Raw genomic sequence first — 20,479 nt, forward strand, 5'->3', positions numbered from 1 at the left:
AAAATACATTTGTATTTCAAATACCCGATACAATATATAAAGAAATAAAAATATTACCGAAAATATGAAATATTATATTAACATTAAAATTATTTTTATCTCGAAGTTTAATATAAACACTGTAACTGAACATTCTTCCTTTTCCCAATCAACAATGAAATTGTGCTATATATGAATAATTACTGCTCCCTTTCCAAAAAGCCAGTCTCTCAAAAAGTTCATCAGGTAAGGATCCCCTTGCTGGTGAATGAATAAATCCTGCCAAACAAAACAGTCTTTCTACAGCTTGTTTCTATGTTAGATAATTCTCTAGAGAGCACAAGGTTGTCCCTTTGCCATTGAAGAGTTGTATGAGCTCATACTCCGCAGTAGACAAGTTCTTTTCTTTTTGCTTTTAAAAGTCTGTTGTACTTGAGTTGAAAACATAAAAATTGTTTTCATCGCCTGAACTGACCAAAGGTGTAGCGAGAACTGCTCAGCTGATTTCACATACATATTCTGTGTCCTCTTATCATCATTTGGTGAGGCAGTGTCAGGTAGCCATCTCATCTTAAATGATGGGTGGAAACAAGCTGCCAAAATAGCTCAATTTGCTTCTGGGGTCAGATCAAACATCGCTTTAAATCTTGATGAAAGCGAACTCATTAGGATTGGAGTTATTGGATAACATAATATGTAATCTGTTTTTGAGGGAAATTAATGTGGATAAAAGTTGGCCGTAATAGCACGTCTTCTCATTTTGCATTAAATCAAGGGTTACGGCAATGGGTTTCAGAACTGCACACTATTCTTTAAGGTACTGAAACTCAACATCTTTGAAGGTTGGCAATCCCAGTTTTTCACATATACTGTTCATATTATGTTTGAATTACAATATTTGAGAGATTGAGCCATAAAGAGAATTCCATCGAGTTGGGCAAGGAAACTTTAATGAATATTTCAAGACATCTGATATAATTTCTGAGGATTTGGGTCTCCTAAACGCATTCCATAATGCTGAACACTTGGCAAGTGTTGGGTGATGGATCCTTGATGCTGTTGGAGATTTCTTTATGGCATTAAGGAAATCAGTTGTGGCAAGAAAACTAAGTGTATGGGCTAGCACATCTGAAATGGGTAGGCAAATAAGACAGAAGTTCATTCTTCAAATACAAATCTAAAACATGTAGGACAAGAAGAAGAAGAAAGTATTTTGAGTATTTGAAATACAAAATACATCAATTTTATGTATTTAAATACAAAATACTTTCTAAAATCCTCACAAATTACAAAATACATAATATATTTCAAATACTGCCCAGCCCTAGCAGCAGTAGACGAAACGTCTGGTAATTTCTACACCAGTAGACCATGGAATCTTAGTCCAGAAGCTCCATATCAATTAACACATATTGTTATTTCCTGTGGTGACAGAAGGATGGAATTCAGACCAAGTGTATGTGTGTTTTTGTTGGTGAGCCATCGATGTGCTGTTGTCAAACTACGCAGACTTCCAGCCTAATTTTCTAATTAACCACACACTTAATTACAAAACCCATAATAGATGCTTTTATTTATTTTAATATATTCTATTGCCCTCTTCAATCTGCAGAGTTATATCACTTCCATCCTATATAGTAAAAATGTATCCGTCTTTCTATCTCCTGAAATTTCCCTTACAAAAACTCGTCCACTTACATTCTACATGTATACAAAAATTAAGAAAATCTCAAGAATGCTTAATCACGATAGAAAATTTTAATGGTATCATAGATCATACAAATACAAGGATTCCAATTTCAAGCACCCTCATTTCACTGGAAATTCCATATAGGGAAGTCCATGCACAATATTCCCCATACTCAAGTGATCAGACTGACTTACAACTTGCTTATAGCTTTTAAGGAACCTGAATGTTCATTGCCGCCCTCACATAAGCCCGCCATCAGTCCCTGAGCAAGATTAATCCAGTCCCTACCATCATATCCCACCTCGCTCAAATTTATTTTAATATTATCCTCCCTTCTATGCATTGGCCTCCCCAAAGATCTTTTTCCTTCAGGTCTTCCAATAACACACTACATGCATTCCTGCCACATGCTATCCACACTTTCAGAAGTCGAAATTGCGATAGAAAATCTGAAAAAGTACAAGTCTTCAGGAATCGATCAAATTCCAGCAGAATTAATACAAGAGGGTGGAAGCGCATTATCTAGCGAAATTTATAAGCTTGCACTTGCTATTTGGGGAAAGAAAATTGTACCATAACAATGGAAGAAGTCCATAACTGTATCTATCTTTAAGAAGGTCGAAAAAACTAAATGTAGTAACTTTCGAGAAATATCACTCTTATTGACGTCATACAAAATTTTCTCCAATATTCTTTTCAGAAGAATAACTCCTTAAGTAGATAAAATTATTGGGGATCATTAACAGGCGTAATAGATCAACTATTTATCAGATTTTTTGTATTCGACAGATATTGGAGAAAAAATGGGAGTACATCAGTTATTCATAGATCTCAAAAAGGCATATAACTTGGTTAAGGGAGAAGTTTTATATAATATTCTTATTGAATTTGGTATTCCCAAGAAACTAGTTTGATTCATTACAATGTGTCTCAGTAAAACTTACGGCAGAGTCTGTGTGGGTTAGTTTCTGTTTGATGCTTTTCCAATTAACTGCAGGTTAAAAGCAAGGAGATGCACTATCACCTTTACTTTTTAACTTTGCTCTAGAATATGCCATTAAGAAAGTCTGGGAAAACAAGGAAGGTTTGGAATTGGATGGGTTACATCAGCTGCTTGTTTAAATGGATGACGTGAATATGTTAGGAGAAAACCCACGAATGATTAGGGAAAACACGGGAATTTTACTTGAAGCAAGTAAGGAAATAGGTTTGCAAGTAAACCTCGAAAAAACGAAGTATAGGATTATGTTATGTGATCAGAACATAGTACGAAATGGAAATATAAAAATTGGAAATTTATCCTTTGAAGAGGTGGAAAAATTCAAGTACCTTGGAACAACAGTAACAAATATAAATGTCACTTAATAGGAAATCAAACGCAGAAAAAATATGAGAAATGCCTGCCCTTATTCGGTTGAGATGTTATTATCATCCTGTCTGCTCTCGAAAAATCTGAAAGTTAGAATTTATAAAACAGTTATATTATTGGCTGTTCTATATGGTTGTGAAACTTGGACTCTCACTCTGAGAGAGGAATAGAGGTTATGGGTGTTCGAGAATGGAGATCAGATGAACAATGTACTTATTTTACAGTTTTTCGTATTCACGGGATCAGATGTGTTATTACAGGGAGATAGGTTTTAAAACAAGAAGTACAGTGTTATTACGTTATTAGAATACTTTTAAGTATAGATCGAATCGACAAAGTCCATTTAAATGTGTGAGAAAAGTGTCCGGTGTAAACATTCCAAGCAAGTAAATTATAAAAAGATGTTGTGAGTTCAATGTTGGGTAAGGACGACCTTTTTAATAGAAGAGAAACTGAACGAAATTGGAAGTACAAGAAAATCTCTTGATTGTTTAGCAGCACAATGTGCAGGTTCACGCAAATCTGCACCCAAAACCACAAAATTGCTGAAAATGTAACCATATAAAGTTGAGCGGTTCAGTTCACGTAGTTTACTTTTTGTCCAATATAATGCTCACACATATCACTCTGTCCCTCAGTAGATGCAACATTTAGGTATACACCAGTGCACTTTTCTCATTTTTCGTAAATTTGCTACTCATATCACTGTGGTTCTAACGGCCTCAAATTACCCCAATATCAACATTGATATTCAGTTTTTTAGTTAGTTCCTTACAATATGTACGTAACAGGATTGTGAATTCAGAAATCATACTTTTTACTGACAACATGTGGCTACATTTTTCAAAACATTTAAGTCCACCCCTCCCCAAAATCATTACTATTGAAGTTCCGGAGCACCTCACCAGTAACATGAGTGCTCATTACATGACATTCACAATGTCCTCCATAAAAGTACACAAGAAGTACTGGGACCAGTGTTCAATAATTTTATTCACTGACGTCTGTCTACGAGAAGGTGACATTTTCAACATATTATGATTTGAGGTAAGAGTAAACATTGTGACAGCATTCAATTACACACTCAGTTCTGTAGTTTTAATCTCAAGATTGAAGAACTATCACTGTAAGCTTACTTCATAATGGAAGCAGATCCTATCACGACAGGCAACAAGTTATATAACAGCCAGATAATGTGAATGCTCGAGATCAGAAACTTTTGAAATATTAATTTTGAAGATTTAAGTTTTTTTTACGGAAGTTGCAATAAGAAATGCCTGAAGAATCCATTCATATAAAACTTGATGCTACTATTTTTTTAAGCTGATTACTAGACTATTTTATGTGATACGGCATTATGTTCACATAGAATATCATGCAATAAGTTGATAAAAAAATTTTCACACACTAATTTTTTTTAATAAAATTAAATGGGATTTACGCAAAAATTCAGATTTTCCCCGCACCAGTTTTTACCAGACAAAAAAAGTATTTGCATCTCCGAAATGTTTTCCACGACTATTAAATGAGTAGTATTTAGTATTAGTATTTATTTATTTATTTAACCTGGTAGAGATAAGGCCGTCAGGCCTTCTCTGCCCCTCTACCAGGGGATTACAACAGGTACTAAGTACTGAGTAGGTACTAAGTTCATTGTGAAATCCACACATCACACATATATGCACACATGAATGTCCTTTGTGTGGACTAGCTGAAGACGCAATGCATATTGCACTAAAGTGTCAGGCAACGAATGATTTGAGACATAGTTGGGTAGATAAAAAATTTCTACAAATAAACGTTATAGTAGCTTATAAAAAAATTAATGGTCACCTAAACGCCAGCAATTTGCATAAATTAGGAAAATTTCTTTTTAGAGTTAAAATTAGATGGGAAGAGAAAGTCAAAGCTCTAACGGAGATGGAATTATAAATGTTGAGCAGTTATACGATAAGAAACAACCAGGAGTAGTCAATGAAGTTAACAGAATAATTCTTAAGAGATTGAGCATAAAATGAAAAAGCTAAGGTAGGAGTTTTAAATACAAGAGCTATACTTATTATTAGTTGTGTATTATTATTATTATTATTATTATTATTATTATTATTATTATTAATATTACGTATTATTATTATTATTATTATTATCATTATTATTATTATTAGTAGTAGTAGTAATAGTAGTAGTATTATTACTGTAAACAGATGATATTTATACGTTCATTATGTATTAGTTTGTGTTATATTTGTATTGAGAGTGATGGCGGATGGAATACATCTAATCCGCCATGACGTGAACAAAGATTGATGAAATAAATAAATAAATAAATATGCACACATATGATGATCTAATAAAGCTGGTTTTTCTTCTAGATACCAACCTAAAATATAATATCCCTTTACACAAAATCAAACTGTTCCTTTATTTCCACACAAAGGCTTTCCCCTATACCAAAACCATTCTTGTTAAATTCATAATACCAAGATATACAGTACACTGTTTTGCAAGTTCTAAGTTCAAGTGTGGTAATATTTTTCATGTGTTTCTGTCCAATTTATAAAACATGATTAATTAAATAATGAAAGAAAACTCTAATCAATACACAAAGTGCTTAACTCGTTTCCTTTTTTCTTTAATAAAAACCATTTTTTGTTAATTACCATACATTTACACAAACACAAGTGACATCTTCCAAGTACCTTGCTTCATTCATGTGCTAAAACTTGTCACAAAAAGATTTTAACATAAAACGTTTTAAAGGGAAAATTAACAATAATTAATGAGATCTTACCGATTACAATAACACGAAAACTGAGAATAAAACTGTTTGAGCTGATTTTTAGGAAATTGCCATTGGGTACTATTTCAATAAAAACTAACTAAAGTTTAGGTTCATACTTTCTTCTTAAGGCATGTGTACGTGAACGACCACAAATATTATCAGAAAATGCAGGTTCTAAATTTCTAAAATTGTATAAGAAAATGAATTCACAATTAAACAAAAATTACAGGTACCACAACAAGACCTATTAGAACTTAAATACCTGATAAAAGTATAAAAAAAAGGTTACTAATAATATTTTTCAAACCAGTTTTATCAAAGTATGAAAAAACAACAAAAAAATCTGCAGTTAATGACATCATTATTGGTAACCATAACATGGTTATGGTCTCTCTGACATCTGTAATATTTTTCTTGCATGTAATAAACACTTATTTCTGAAAAGTAGACTACTCTCAGACATGTAGAGTTGTTTATTTTAATACAATTAATTTTTTATTTGTCCTATATAAAATATATTAAAATTTACATAATGTTTTGTTACCTAATTTTTATATTTTCAAAGAAATGGGCATTATTGTAGTCTATCTTTTGCATAATTGCATGTTAAATAAGTGTACAACATTTCAGAATTCTATCTCTAATGGTTGTGGAGTTATGAAATATTATGTGTGAAAATTTTCAAATGTTGGAAAATTTAATTTAAAGTAAAAAGTGAATTCTAAAAAATATTATTAGTAATCTTTTTTATACTTTTCTCAGACATTTAAGTTCTAATAAGTCTTGTTGTGGTACCTTGTAATTGTTGTCCGACTGTGAGTTCATTTCCTTATAAAATTTTAGAAATTTAGAGCCTTCATTTTCTGATAATATTTGTAGTCGTTCACGTACATATACCCTTAAATCAAGTTGAGGCTAACAAATATGAACAAAAGGCTGTATGTTAACAGTTCACACAAATAGATGCAAATTGATGGCATGTCAAAAGAAATGCTTAGGTATTAGTAGATTACGAAAGTGTGTATTCCTGGGAGTAACTAGAAATCAATATCTTCTCTTTACTTAGTAGGGTTACCAGGTTTTTTTTTATTTTTATTGGGTTATTTTACGACGCTTTATCAACATCTAGGTTATTTAGCGTCTGAATGAAATGAAGATGATAATGGCGGTATTTCCGGGGTCCAGCACCGAAAGTTACCCAGCATTTTCTCGTATTGGGTTGAGGGAAAACCCCGGAAAAAACCTCAACCTGATAACTTGCCCCGACCGGGATTCGAACCCGGGCCACCTGGTTTCGCGACCAGACGTGCTGACCGTTACTCCACAGGTGTGGACTTACCAGGTTTTCAGAATGCCAATAACGGACAGGATGAGGTCAAACCTTGAGGTGTGATATTTATCATAATGCTCATAATTTATGAGAACCCCATATGCACTCCATGCCATATAACTTTTTTTTTTGTTTATTTAACGACGCTTTGTCAACTGCTCTGGTTATCTAGCATCTGAGTGAGATGAAGGTGATAATGCCACCAAAATGAGACCAGGGGTACAGCGCCGGAAGTTACCCAGCATTTGCTCTTAATGGGTTGAGAGGAAAATCCCGGAAAAAACCTCAACCAGGTAACTTGTCCCAACCAGGATTTGAATCAGGGCCCACTCGTCTCACTGTCAGGCAAGCTAACCATTACTCCACAGCAGTGGACTCCCATGCCATATTATTGCCATAGTAGGATTTAGATTGTATACAACTGAAATGGTTTTATTTAGTACACTACTAAACTGTCCAATAAAATGACTGATTTCTAGTGAAAAGTATACGTTTTTAATCGCATTAGCTAGCAAAGTTTAATCTATCTTAATTGCTTAAAAAATGAATGAAAAATAATTATAATTTAAGGTAATTTAGACCTCAGTTTTCGTGAGATCTGTGGAACATCTGCCCTTCCATTCCTTCACTTATTTTTCGTAACAGAAAATATCCTTTTTGCAATATCGTGTTTTTTGTTGTATTTACAACTATTGTTGCTAGGCCTTGAAAGTTAGAATTCCTACACACAAACTTGTTGCTAGGGAAATCATTCTTCGCAACATAAAACTATATTCGGCATAGTGACATGAGGCTATAGGGTACTTTTGGGATTGCCAGTGGGCAGTACCCATAAACAAGTGTCAAGTTATTTTATTTTATTTTTTTTTTCTTTTGTTTTCTTTTTTTCTGTTTGTCATTCCCAACTATAATGTATTTATTTATGTACAATAAAGTTTACTTCAATTATAAAAAAAAAACTATATTGAAATACCCCCCATTACAGTGCACTTATTGTTACTTAGTTATCACTACAGTTCAGTTTTGGGAAGGCTTTGGAATAGTATTGCTCTCAATTTTCAATGAAAAATATACTGTATTTGCAATTTTAAAAATTATGATCGTGCAAAAATATTGTACAATACACGTTTGTAAACTACATTACAACATCTTGGAACTTTTCCTCGATTTTGTAAAAAGCACTTTCAACCTTGTATCGTAATATACTATTCCACATTGCCATTTGAAACTGAAATAGGTAGGCAATAGTATATAAAATATTAGCATGTGTGGGATTTCACTTAAATTGACTTCGGTAAGTTAAATAATATGTATCCGTTTTGTATTTACACTTTCATTGTGTTCAGTAATTCCTATTTCAAATTATAGGCTATCTTCCTTTTGAAAATTCCTTATAAAAACTATTTATATAGAAATCTGGACAAACATCTGTGAATTTCAGAGAATCTACAATCTGTTCAAATTTTAAAAATTCAACAGACTCAGACGTTTGAAAACATTGTTCTTAGTGTAGTTATATGATCTTTCTAAGTCATAGCACAGCTGTAAAAATCTTTGGTGAAACGAGCGTTGAGGGACTTCCGCCGATTTTAGCAAGACTTCTGACTTGTGCTGCATTCAAAAAATTATAAAATACGATAATTTGGTCCAGGGAGCATCCGTTTTTGGTGCAAAGACAATTCGTTTGGCGTGTTCCTTAATTGAAATTAACCTAAGTGGGTCGGTGTCTATTCCAAAATCGGCGGAAGTCCCTCAACGCTCGTTTAACCAAATCGTTTTCTAATCCGTAAATACGGGATTTTGGACGTCCTGTATGAGGTCAATAAGGAACAAACTTTTACAGTCTCAAAAACAGGACACCAGACAACCTTAATACTTAGGGGAAAATGTTAATGCCATTACTACATTAAATTGTAATATAAGTTATTTAAATGTACCAGCATATAAGTGGAGATCAGACAGCGACTATTTTGTAATTTTTAGATTTTATGAAACATTAATAGTAGATATTTAAACTTAAAATATGACGTATTCCCGCCAAGGCAGAACGGTACACAATTAGGAAACTTGCTACCTGCGAAATTTTGACCTGTGACATTCTTGACTAAGAGTGCCACACACACTACACAAATTATGTACAAATTCCGAATGTTAGGAATATACAATTTATTTAATAGTTCACTGTCATTCTATCATCCGCTTATACGTTGTTGGATTTATTCATACGCATAATTTTGAATTTCCACTCGGTATAACTCCATTTACCCCTTCACTGAAAACTTGTATGTTGGACGGAAATTAACATTAATTTACCCACATTCATCACTCTCTCCAATCCTGTAAAATTTATATTTATCTAATTAATTTTTATAACTTCAAGCTGTGACATCATTCAAAATGAAATCACATTCAATGAAGGCAAGTTGATAGCTGAAAGATGTGTTATCACTGATAAGATACGACTTATAATGTTGACAGCTACTTAAATCTTTGCACAAACGGAGTGACAGCAGCTTTGAATGAACTATTTCTTTTTACAGCATCAGAAAATGGCACTTTACTTACCACTAACATAAGCATCATCCCGAAAGTGAGCTCTAAAATGTGTCGAAAGCAACCTTGACCCGATGAACTGGCTTAACACCACCTATACCGGTCGGTCAATAGAAACTGCAATGTGTGTGTGACACTCTTCCTATATCCCTACTACATCAAAACAGTGAGTACCTCCACCCCGAAATCATTCGAAATTCCCAAGTTCACACGTGGCCACTACGTATTTCCAAATTATGAGCACTAATAAAACTGTCACGTTAAACAGCGGGATAATTTAACCCCTTTCCGAATGTTCCGAAAAACTGAGTCTGCTCCTGTAGACCAATTGACGAAATGTTAACCTTCTGCATCGTTGCCTAGCAACACGAGATGACTACCGGAGTGGGGAGAGGAGATTTCCCCCTCTTGCTGACGTCAGACTGCGCCGAATTTTCACATGGAAAAGGACACACGCGGCGAGAGATTGGATGAGGGAAAGAGACAGACAGATTCCAGTGCAACGCAAACAAGTTGGGGCTAGGTCACATTATTATCGACCTATATTTGCAACAATAGAGGCTCAAAGATGTCACTATCAACGTGTAAGCAATATATTCGCAGCAATTTGTGCGTTTCTAATTGATTTCATTAGAAGAGGGATTAAAACATTCACGTAGTCATGTTTATAACATCATGATACTCATTTGGATGAGGGGGAAGATCGCAATGGGCCTAAACAATTAGTATTTTCGAAGATATAAAATATATGAACCTGGTTTCTAACATACAACAAAAAACAACTTTTTTTTCTGTCTTTTTTTGCGGAACTAAGCTAGCTCGTGATGATAAACTATCAAAATGTATAACTGAATGACGTTAGTTTGTCTAATAACATGCTACTATTTTTAAAAATGTATATCTCTCACAAACTATGAAGGGGCATGGAAGTAGAACTTCATGACTTCAGCACTAGAATGAGGTGGTGTGGCAGGTACCACGCCCGATTAATCTTTAGCCCTGTGGGAAAAATACCGCTATTTAATTTGACATAAAGCTGAGTGGACCCCGAGGCCATTTTGGCAACGAAAAAAGTCTCGCCACTACCCGAGACTGAACCCAGAACCAGTTGACATACTTTTACAGAGGCGAAAATCACCATTGCAATCTACAAAAAATTACAATTAAATAGGTTAATGATTGGTAACGGTACCACATTGTTGGATAACCTTGAATGGAATGGATAACCCGTTCTTTAAATTGTTGTTAAATTTTTAACTGCTTGTATATTTTGTAACCTGGTAGAGTGTAAGAGAAGGCCCTATGGCCTTCACTCTGCCAGTATAAATAGAGAATTATTATTATTATTATTATTATTATTATTATTATTATTATTATTAATGGCAGCACGATAATACGTAAAATGTGGAGGTGGTGTTCTGCCTTATAATGCCACACTTGAGGCATTTTCGACAACGATCGAGTTCTATTTATTTCTGCGTACTTCCTGGTCAATCACATGTAATAACTAGGAACGACTTTATAGTCCCATATTTATTTTGTTTGCTACGTCCTAGACGTATGTCATTCATAGCTCTACGATCCTTGTATACAGAATTCTTCTATTAAAATTCTATAAGACCTAAAACGCCTAAATTAGCCATAAATGCCTAAAAAGTATGTGCATGCCTGAAAAACGCCTTTTTAGAATTTCTGCGTATATTTAAAATAGAAAATACCGGTACTAAGATGCAAAAATGACCCCAACCCCAAAATTAAAAAAAAATTGTATTTAATTTTATTTTTAAATTTCTTACAAACACTGGTCTGGAAAGTTTGTTCATTGTTGGTCTTAGAAGGGGAGGGAAGAAGAACGAGAATCGAAGTTTGTTTGGAAAAGTCCATTCTAACATAGAAGAAATGGTAGGTTGTTCAGGTTAGGCGAGAGCTTACAAACTAGTTGTCGCGTCAATGCACGTTATGCGAAGTGAAATTGACCAATCACGGCAATCAGTACTCAGCCTCTTTCTCTGATAGCATTTGTGTCTTCAATTCAGTAGCACTCATTGTCAGCACCAGTTCTTTGTACATTAGTGGCAAAAAACCGGACCGACACTTGTAGCTGATTTCAGAGCCTTGTTCACTCCAGAGCCACGATAGACTGGTAACTAAGACTTTCGTGGTTCGAATCCTGCCTGGGAAGGAAACTTTTTTTGTTCCTTATTCAAATTTATTCCCAATACTTTTCGATTGCAGCGATATTTTACTACTTAATTAACTTATTATTCCCAGAACATGAATTTTATTTGCCAGCTTATTTTCTAATGGCTTTCGAAATGGGCTACGTCAGCAGTAGAAACTACAACAATTTCAATAGATTACTCGCTATCTTGTGAATGCGGGCGTGGCATGTGCAGTGGCTCATTTCGGGGACTTCGATTATTCCGTCGGTCCGGTTTTTTTGCCACTACTGTACGTAACACCACCTAAAATGGAATATCTACTAAATTATTAATTGCTAATTTATATAAACACCTAAAAGTCTTAAACTGAATTTTATAAAGACCTAAATCTTTCTTTTTTAGCACCTAGAATCCGTTCTCTAGTAATAACTTAAGAACCCTTCCACTCACATTCCCTTCCATTCATGAACTGGAATATTACGACCGTTTTTAAAGTTATTAAGTGGAGAGAAAATTGTGCAAAATACAAAAGTAAAATTAATAACAGCAGCAGCAGCAGCAGTAGTAGTAGTAGTAGTAGTAGTAGTAGTAGTAGTAGTAGTAGTAGTAGCCCTAATTGTAGTAAGTTATAACTCAGCTATGTGATACCATCCGTTGATTTAGCGGCCAGGCCTGCAGAACTCGCAAAGTAGGGGAACTATGACGTCAGCTTCACTCCACTTCTATTGGGGATCATCGACTCCGTCCCGAGAATGAATGTTGATGCAGCCGAGCGTAACTAGAACGCCGTGACCGCACAGGTATAAAAGGTGGGTGGGGTAAGAAAGGGGACGAAAACAGTCGCTCTCAAGAGCTACAGTTCTGCAGGCTTTAGCATGTACGTTTTAAGGACTTGGTTTCGGTGAAGTCCCGGAGTGTTCTTCCATCCCCCCCCCTCAATCCACCGAAAGCATACTACGCCTCCTCATACTGACGCCATCGGTAACGCTAGTCACAATACTAAAGGCAGGTTCACAATAAACCGGGAACGGAAACGACAACGAGAACGGAAATAATGTTAAAATAAATGTATTTAAATGTGAGCATCACAATAGTGAATTATGAATGCTGACATTTAAATACATTTACTTTAACATTATTTCCGTTCCCGATTTATTGTGAACCAGCCTTAACACGCCTACACAGGTCTAGGCGAATACTATTTTAATGGTGGTAATGAATATTGAAATGAAGAGTGATTGTGGAATGATAGAGGGAAACGGGAGAATTTTGAAAAAACCTTCAGGAATCTTAGCTTTATTCACCACAAATACGATTCCGCCGCCACCGGGATTCGAAGCCGGGTCTGCAGTCGTTATAAGCCAGTGTTCTACCAACTGGGCTACCAAGACGAAGAGCTTATTCATTCATTGTAAGCACTTTTTTTTTACTAACGGCGGATACTTGACTGTATATCATTCACCCATGAAGCCAGTTGAGTAGATCAATTTACCGACAAAGTCGTTGCCTAGGGTATTTAAGCTACAACCGCGATGAGTTGAAGATTTGTTGGGATGTCACAGGGGAACCGAGCTCCCGGATAAAACCTCTGTGTTACCTGAACCACGGACTTGCCCAACACGTTATAAATCGGGGGGTACACCGAAGATCGAACCAGGGTCCATAGTATTAGAAGTCCAGCGCTCTACTGGGTGTTCAGTTCAAAGTGTGTCATGGCTCGCTGTATGCCGTCATGTGGCTAGCCGATGAGCCTAGAGAATTCAATTTTCCTACACTTCCGCAGAGGTGTATTACTTATGTGCAAGAGAAGTTGCCTAGTAAGTACGGCGTTCATTCAGAAGAGTACTTACCGATACGTACGGTAACGCCAGTAGTGGCAGGAATGTGAACTGTTTCGAAACATGTACTGTGGTGAGTTTTTTCTTACTGTCGGGATATGTGGAGAGGGTTAAGACGATAACTTACGTATTTGTTGACATTAATTTCGACGGTCAACATGGACACGGAGCATCTGATTTGTATTGTGGAATGTTGCCGTACGCAACCGATGAACAACTTGCCTTCGCAAAACACAGTTCGAAAGAAGTTATGGTAGCACACAGACCGTACAGACCGCCATCTGTTGCTACGACGTTCAAGTTATACCGCACACGTTCTCAAGTTCAAATTGAACGCCTTGATTAATAGGCAACTTCTTAGACACAAAAGCTGAAACTCGTTTCAAATCGCTGACTCATCAATAGTGACGTCATGACACACTTTGAAATGAACACCCAGTAGCCACCGTGGCGGCTAAATCATTGTAAATATAGTTTGTGAAATAAAAATGAACATTTTATATGCGATAGTAGTTGGTTCTGTTCTATTACAACAGAAATTCACGTAATTTACGTTATTTATTTTAAAGGAGCTCCGAACTCACAAGCAATATCAATATGAACTATTTAACATAGCAACCAAGGTTTGTATGCGATAACACTAGAGAGGATGATAATAGAGCGCGGAAAATATGAAAATCTTGCATCAAAATTCGATTTAGGTAACACCAGGAAAGACTTAATAGGGCAAGAATAATCTTGAATGAAACTTGTAGTGCAAAACTTATTTTAAAAAACTACAGGTGCATAGTTTTACTATGCTGCATATCTTTAAGTGGGACTACATGTGGGTGTGGTCATATGTCGACAGGTTCAGACGGAGAGCGCGCGGAACAAGAGGAATACAAGGAGAACAAGTGGAATTCTGCAAGAACAAGGGGAATACAAGGAGAACAAGTGGAATTCTGCAAGAACAAGGGAAATACAAGGAGAACAAGTGGAATTCTGCAAGAACAAGGGAAATACATGGAGAACAAGTGGAATTCTGCAAGAACAAGGGGAATGCATGGAGAACAAGTGGAATTCTGCAAGAACAAGGGAAATACAAGGAGAACAAGTGGAATTCTGCAAGAACAAGGGGAATACAAGGAGAACAAGTGGAATCCTGCAAGAACAAGCGAAATACAAGGAGAACAAGTGGAATTCTGCAAGAACAAGGGAAATACATGGAGAACAAGTGGAATTCTGCAAGAACAAGGGGAATGCATGGAGAACAAGTGGAATTCTGCAAGAACAAGGGGAATACAAGGAGAACAAGTGGAATTCTGCAAGAACAAGGGGAATACATGGAGAACAAGTGGAATTCTGCAAGAACAAGGGGAATGCATGGAGAACAAGTGGAATTCTGCAAGAACAAGCGAAATACAAGGAGAACAAGTGGAATTCTGCAAGAACAAGGGGAATACAAGGAGAACAAGTGGAATTCTGCAAGAACAAGGGGAATACAAGGAGAACAAGGGGAATACAAGGAGAACAAGTGGAATTCTGCAAGAACAAGGGAAATACATGGAGAACAAGTGGAATTCTGCAAGAAAAAGGGGAATACAAGGAGAACAAGTGGAATCCTGCAAGAACAAGCGAAATACAAGGAGAACAAGTGGAATTCTGCAAGAACAAGGGGAATGCATGGAGAACAAGTGGAATTCTGCAAGAACAAGGGAAATACAAGGAGAACAATTGGAATTCTGCAAAAACAAGGGGAATGCATGGAGAACAAGTGGAATTCTGCAAGAACAAGCGAAATACAAGGAGAACAAGTGGAATTCTGCAAGAACAAGCGAAATACAAGGACAACAAGTGGAATTCTGCAAGAACAAGGGAAATACATGGAGAACAAGTGGAATTCTGCAAGAACAAGGGGAATGCATGGAGAACAAGTGGAATTCTGCAAGAACAAGGGGAATACAAGGGGAACAAGTGGAATTCTGCAAGAACAAGGATAATACAAGGAGAACAAGTGGAATTCTGCAAGAACAAGAGGAATACAAGGAGAACAAGTGGAATTCTGCAAGAACAAGGGGAATACATGGAGAACAAGTGGAATTCTGCAAGAACAAGGGGAATACAAGAACAAAGGGGGACACAAGGAGAATTAGGGGAATACAAGAACAAGTGTAATACAAGAAGAAAAAGTACAATACAGGAGAAGTTAAATACAAGAACAAGGGGAATACAGTTATACGACAGTTAATTCCCCAATTACCTCACATATCTAGTGAGAGAGACGTACGACGTCAAAAAACGAAAATGCACGCTCTAAAAGTGAAGCCATTTCTGTCCTGTCCTGTAGAATGCCGACCCACTCACTACAGTCTCGTCGACTGTCTAGCGTCAGGATGAAAAGGCTCAATAAACAGTGGCATGAAAATGCCATATACTAACTTCTTCTTATTCACTTTACGCAGTAACGAATAAGATCTATATTTTATGTGAAGTTGTGCAACACGAGCTGTACGTGACCAGCTTCTATTTACAAATTTACTACCTTCCGACCATCGCTTGAAAAAGCTCTCTCTCCACCTGCTCTCCTTCCCCATTGACGTACTTTAGTGATGCAAGAAATAAAGATATAAATAAACGAATAAAGAATGGGAAGAAAATGAAAGCAAGAAATTACTTACTTACCTACTGGCTTTTAAGGAACCCGGAGGTACATTGCCGCCCTCACATAAGCTCGCCATTGGTCCCTATCCTGAGCAAGATTAATCCAGTCTCTACCATCATATCCCACCTCCCTCAGATCCATTTTAATATTATCTTCCCATCTACGTCTCGGTCTCCCCAAAGGTCTTTTTCCCTCCGGCCTCCCAACTAACACTTTATATGCATTTCTGGATTCGCCCATATGTGCTACATGCCCTGCCCATCTCAAACGTCTGGATTTAATGTTTCTAATTATGTCAGGTGGAGAATACAATGCGTGCAGTTCTGTGTTGTGTAACTTTCTCCATTCTCCTGTAACTTCATCCCTCTTAGCCCCAAATTTTTTCCTAAGCACCTTATTCTCAAACACTCCAACCTATGTTCTCTCTCAAAGTGACGGTCCAAGTTTCACAACCATAAAGAACAACCGGTAATATAACTGGTTTATAAATTCTAACTTTTAGATTTTTTGACAGCATACTGGATGATAAAAGCTTCTCAACCGAATAATAACAGGCATTTCCCATATTTATTCTGTGTTTAATTTCCTTCCGAGTATCATTTATATTTGTTACTGTTGCCCCCAGGTATTTGAATTTTTGAAGCAAGAAATTACGAAAAAAAAAAAACAAACAAACAAAGAATGTGTAGATATTCAATGCAGTCCACGTACAGTAAAATCAGGAACGTCCAGTTCTTCTGCATTTCATACTTCACAAAAATATGCGACAAATTCTATATAATTTGTGACAGGAATGTATAATGCAACGATTCTCAACTGGTGCCCCGCTGTACCATAGTGTGCCGCAAAATCTGCCAGGAGTGCCGCTTGATTTTGCAGGGAGCGGGCATTGTAAGCAGCACTAAAAATAAAAACACAGGAAATATCCTAAAATTACTACATACTACCTTATCAAATGAAGCTTATGCAATTTCCTTGCATAAATGAACCTGCAATTATATTCTGCTGCTTACATTTGAAGTGTATGAAATACGAAAAAGGATATTTTAATGTGGCATTTTAACAGGCAGTCCAAGAGGAGCATTGATGAGGATATGAAACTACGCCAGCACAGAGACATGTGAAAAGAATACAAATGACGAGAGATGGGGAACTAAAACAATGTAACATTACATTAAAATCATCGTTCTAACACTACAGTACATATTAGCACGCAAATAATGTTCATGACAGACTGGGGGCTGCAGTCCTACAAAACCTCACTATGAACAAACCACTTTTTATTCCTTATAACTTATAACTAAGTTCTAATTATGATAAATAAGCTCTACTTTAAGATCCATTATATTGAGTGGTACGCTATTCTATGCGCACTGAAGTTACCCTTGGTTAAGACCTACAATGGAAGTACATTTACATCTTTCATAACATTGAATCGTAATGCTAAATTTTATTTGATGCTCAAAACTTAACAGACTATTATAAACATAAGTTAAAACATATAAACATAAACATCAAATTTGAGGACAGAATTTTGATTCGTCAAATCGTTGAGCAGGTATTACTTGGCCACCTTCACGTACTGCATGAAAACAGGGAGTGGTTTCTAATCTATTACACAATTTTCGTAAATATTTTAGTGACAGCAAATGATTCAGATTTCTGTCGTTTATTTAATGACACTGTATCAACTACTAGATTATTTGCGTCGATGGCATTGTGATAGCGAGATCGTATTTGACGGAATGAGACCGATGATTTGCAGTGTAATTAACCGACATTCGCCTTTCGATTGAAAAAACATCGCGATAACCCAAACCAAATAATCAGTCTAAGTGGGAATCGAATCCATGCAAATAATGTTCATGGCAGACTGGGAGCTGCAGTTCTACGAAACCTCACTATGAACAAACCAATTTTTATTCCTTGTAACTTATAACTAAGTTCTAATTATGATAAATAAGCTCTACTTTAAACTCCATTATATTGAGTGGTACGCAATTCTATGCGCACTAAAGTTACTCTTGTTAAGACCTACAATGGAAATCCATTTACATCTTTCATAACATTGAATCGTAAATGCTAAATTTTAATTAATGCTCAAAACTTAACACTAGTAAACATAAATATAAACATAAACATCAAATTTGAGGACAGAATTTTGATTCGTCAAATCGTTGAGCAGGTATTACTTGGCCACCTTCAAGTACTGCATGAAAACGGGGAGTGGTTTTCTAATCTATTACACAATTTTCGTAAATCTTTTAGTGACAGCAAATGATTCAGATTCCTGTCGTTTATTTAATGGCACTGTATCAACTACTAGATTATTATTTGCGTCGATGGCATTGTGATAGCGAGATCGTATTTGACGGAATGAGACCGATGATTTACAGTGTGATTACCTGATATTCGCCTTACGATTGAAAAAACATCGGGATAACCCAAACCAAATAATAAGTCTAAGTGGGAATCGAACCCACGCCCGAGCGCAGCTCCGGATCAGCAGGAAAACACGCTACTGCCTGAACAATGTCGGTGGCTAATTTAGGCATAGTTTGATATATATTATTATGATGTACCGAAGTACATATGATATTTCCGTGCAAAAATTCTGCGTCGTCATATGATGAAGGATAAGTGGAACAGAGAAAAATTCTCTCCGACACCGGGATTTGAACCCGGGTTTTCAGTTCTACGTGCTGACGCTCTATGTGATTAGATGGCGCTTACTCCGTCGGATCCCGACCAGTTAGTCACTCTTAACGAGTTCACCTCTGCAGATGTATGGACATTTTGCCACTGTCACATTATGACGCAGTGCATGAGGGTAGGCCACTACAGGGAACCCAAGAGGTGGAACTTAATCGGGATGGGAATCCGGTGTTGCTTAGTGGACAGAGCGTCAGCACGTAGAGCTGAAAACCCGGGTTCAAATCCCGGTGCCGGAGAGAATTTTTCTGTGTTCCACTCATCCTTCATCATAGTTTGATATGTAGACAATTTTGAACGATCGTTATTATCATTAAATCACAAATCGCATCACTTTTATATGATAACATTGATAACAATGCTTCTACGAAAGATTAATAGTGCTTAATCTTCAATACTCTATGAACTTACCTCTGATTGAGATTTTAGCTGATATGACATCTATTATCAGGCAGTACATCTCACTTGACGATATGTGTCAGAGGAAGAACAATTGTTTGTATACATCTGAAGTCTGATTAGTTACTATTATAGTCATACTATGTGTTATCTCCTGGTTTAATTGCCTACCCCATTATTTCCTGGTTTAGTTTCCTCCTGAGTAATGCCTTATTGGTGTGACTTATAACTAGGGAGCGGATTTTTATGTGCTAAAAAGTTTAAATATATTTATTTTTTATGTGCTAAAAAGTACGAAAATATTTTCTAAAAATAAAAATAAATATTTTTTTTTTAAATATGACAAAAATACCTTACTTAGCTTGAAAAAAAAATGTTACCAGGTACTCACCAATCTCACTTGAGTGCTAGTAATTGGCCGAGAATTGCGTGAACAACAAAGGGATCTCCAAATTCTCCATCGCAAATGCATGCCGATTATCTCTGAACAACGATTTATACTGTGAAAACGATCTTCCCACATCACAGGACGTCAGACGTTCATATTTAAAGAGAGGAATGTCACAAACACATACACCGTCAATTTCACTTACAGGCACACCCTCCAATACTTGAGCAACTTTACACATTTTTTTATAACCACTCTTTTCCCCCAACACATTCTGGAATTTGTCCCTTAGTAATTGTGCTTCTGAACCTGGTAGAGAGTCTAGTTTAATTTCCACCTCCCTGTTTCAGACAAGACGTTTTTGGATGTTTCGAGTTTTTTTATGATGTCACGCAAAAAGCTTAAATTTGCTAATAGGAAAGCCAAATCGTTTTTTAAACAACCATCTTTCAGTATATCTTGAAGGATATCGATTGACGAAGCCCGATAACAGGGAATCACAACAAGATATATTGCCCTACTTGGTAGATATGAGCGAGAAGCGAGAGATTTGTTTAAATTAAATCATGTTCATACCCGAGCTCTTATCTGTTGTGTTTCACAAACAAAGCGTGGAATTAAATCATCTTCAGC

General features: G+C 36.1%; 1 protein-coding gene across 2 annotated transcripts in view; it reads right to left on the bottom strand.

Annotated features, from left to right (window-relative positions):
* Positions 1–20,479, bottom strand: part of Pka-R1 (protein kinase, cAMP-dependent, regulatory subunit type 1) — a 378,940-nt gene that overhangs the window by 347,493 nt on the left and 10,968 nt on the right. The window contains exon 1 of one of the 2 annotated variants that reach the window (XM_069845118.1): positions 9,716–10,022. The exons of the other annotated variant lie outside the window; for it this stretch is intronic. Within the exon in view, the coding sequence (XP_069701219.1) occupies positions 9,716–9,733 (18 nt within the window). The 5' untranslated portion in view covers positions 9,734–10,022. Of the gene's footprint in view, positions 1–9,715; positions 10,023–20,479 lie in introns of those variants that run through there. 2 annotated transcript variants of the gene reach the window in all.

The sequence above is a fragment of the Periplaneta americana genome, chromosome 14, assembly GCF_040183065.1.
Source record: "Periplaneta americana isolate PAMFEO1 chromosome 14, P.americana_PAMFEO1_priV1, whole genome shotgun sequence".
Lineage (NCBI taxonomy): Eukaryota > Metazoa > Arthropoda > Insecta > Blattodea > Blattidae > Periplaneta > Periplaneta americana.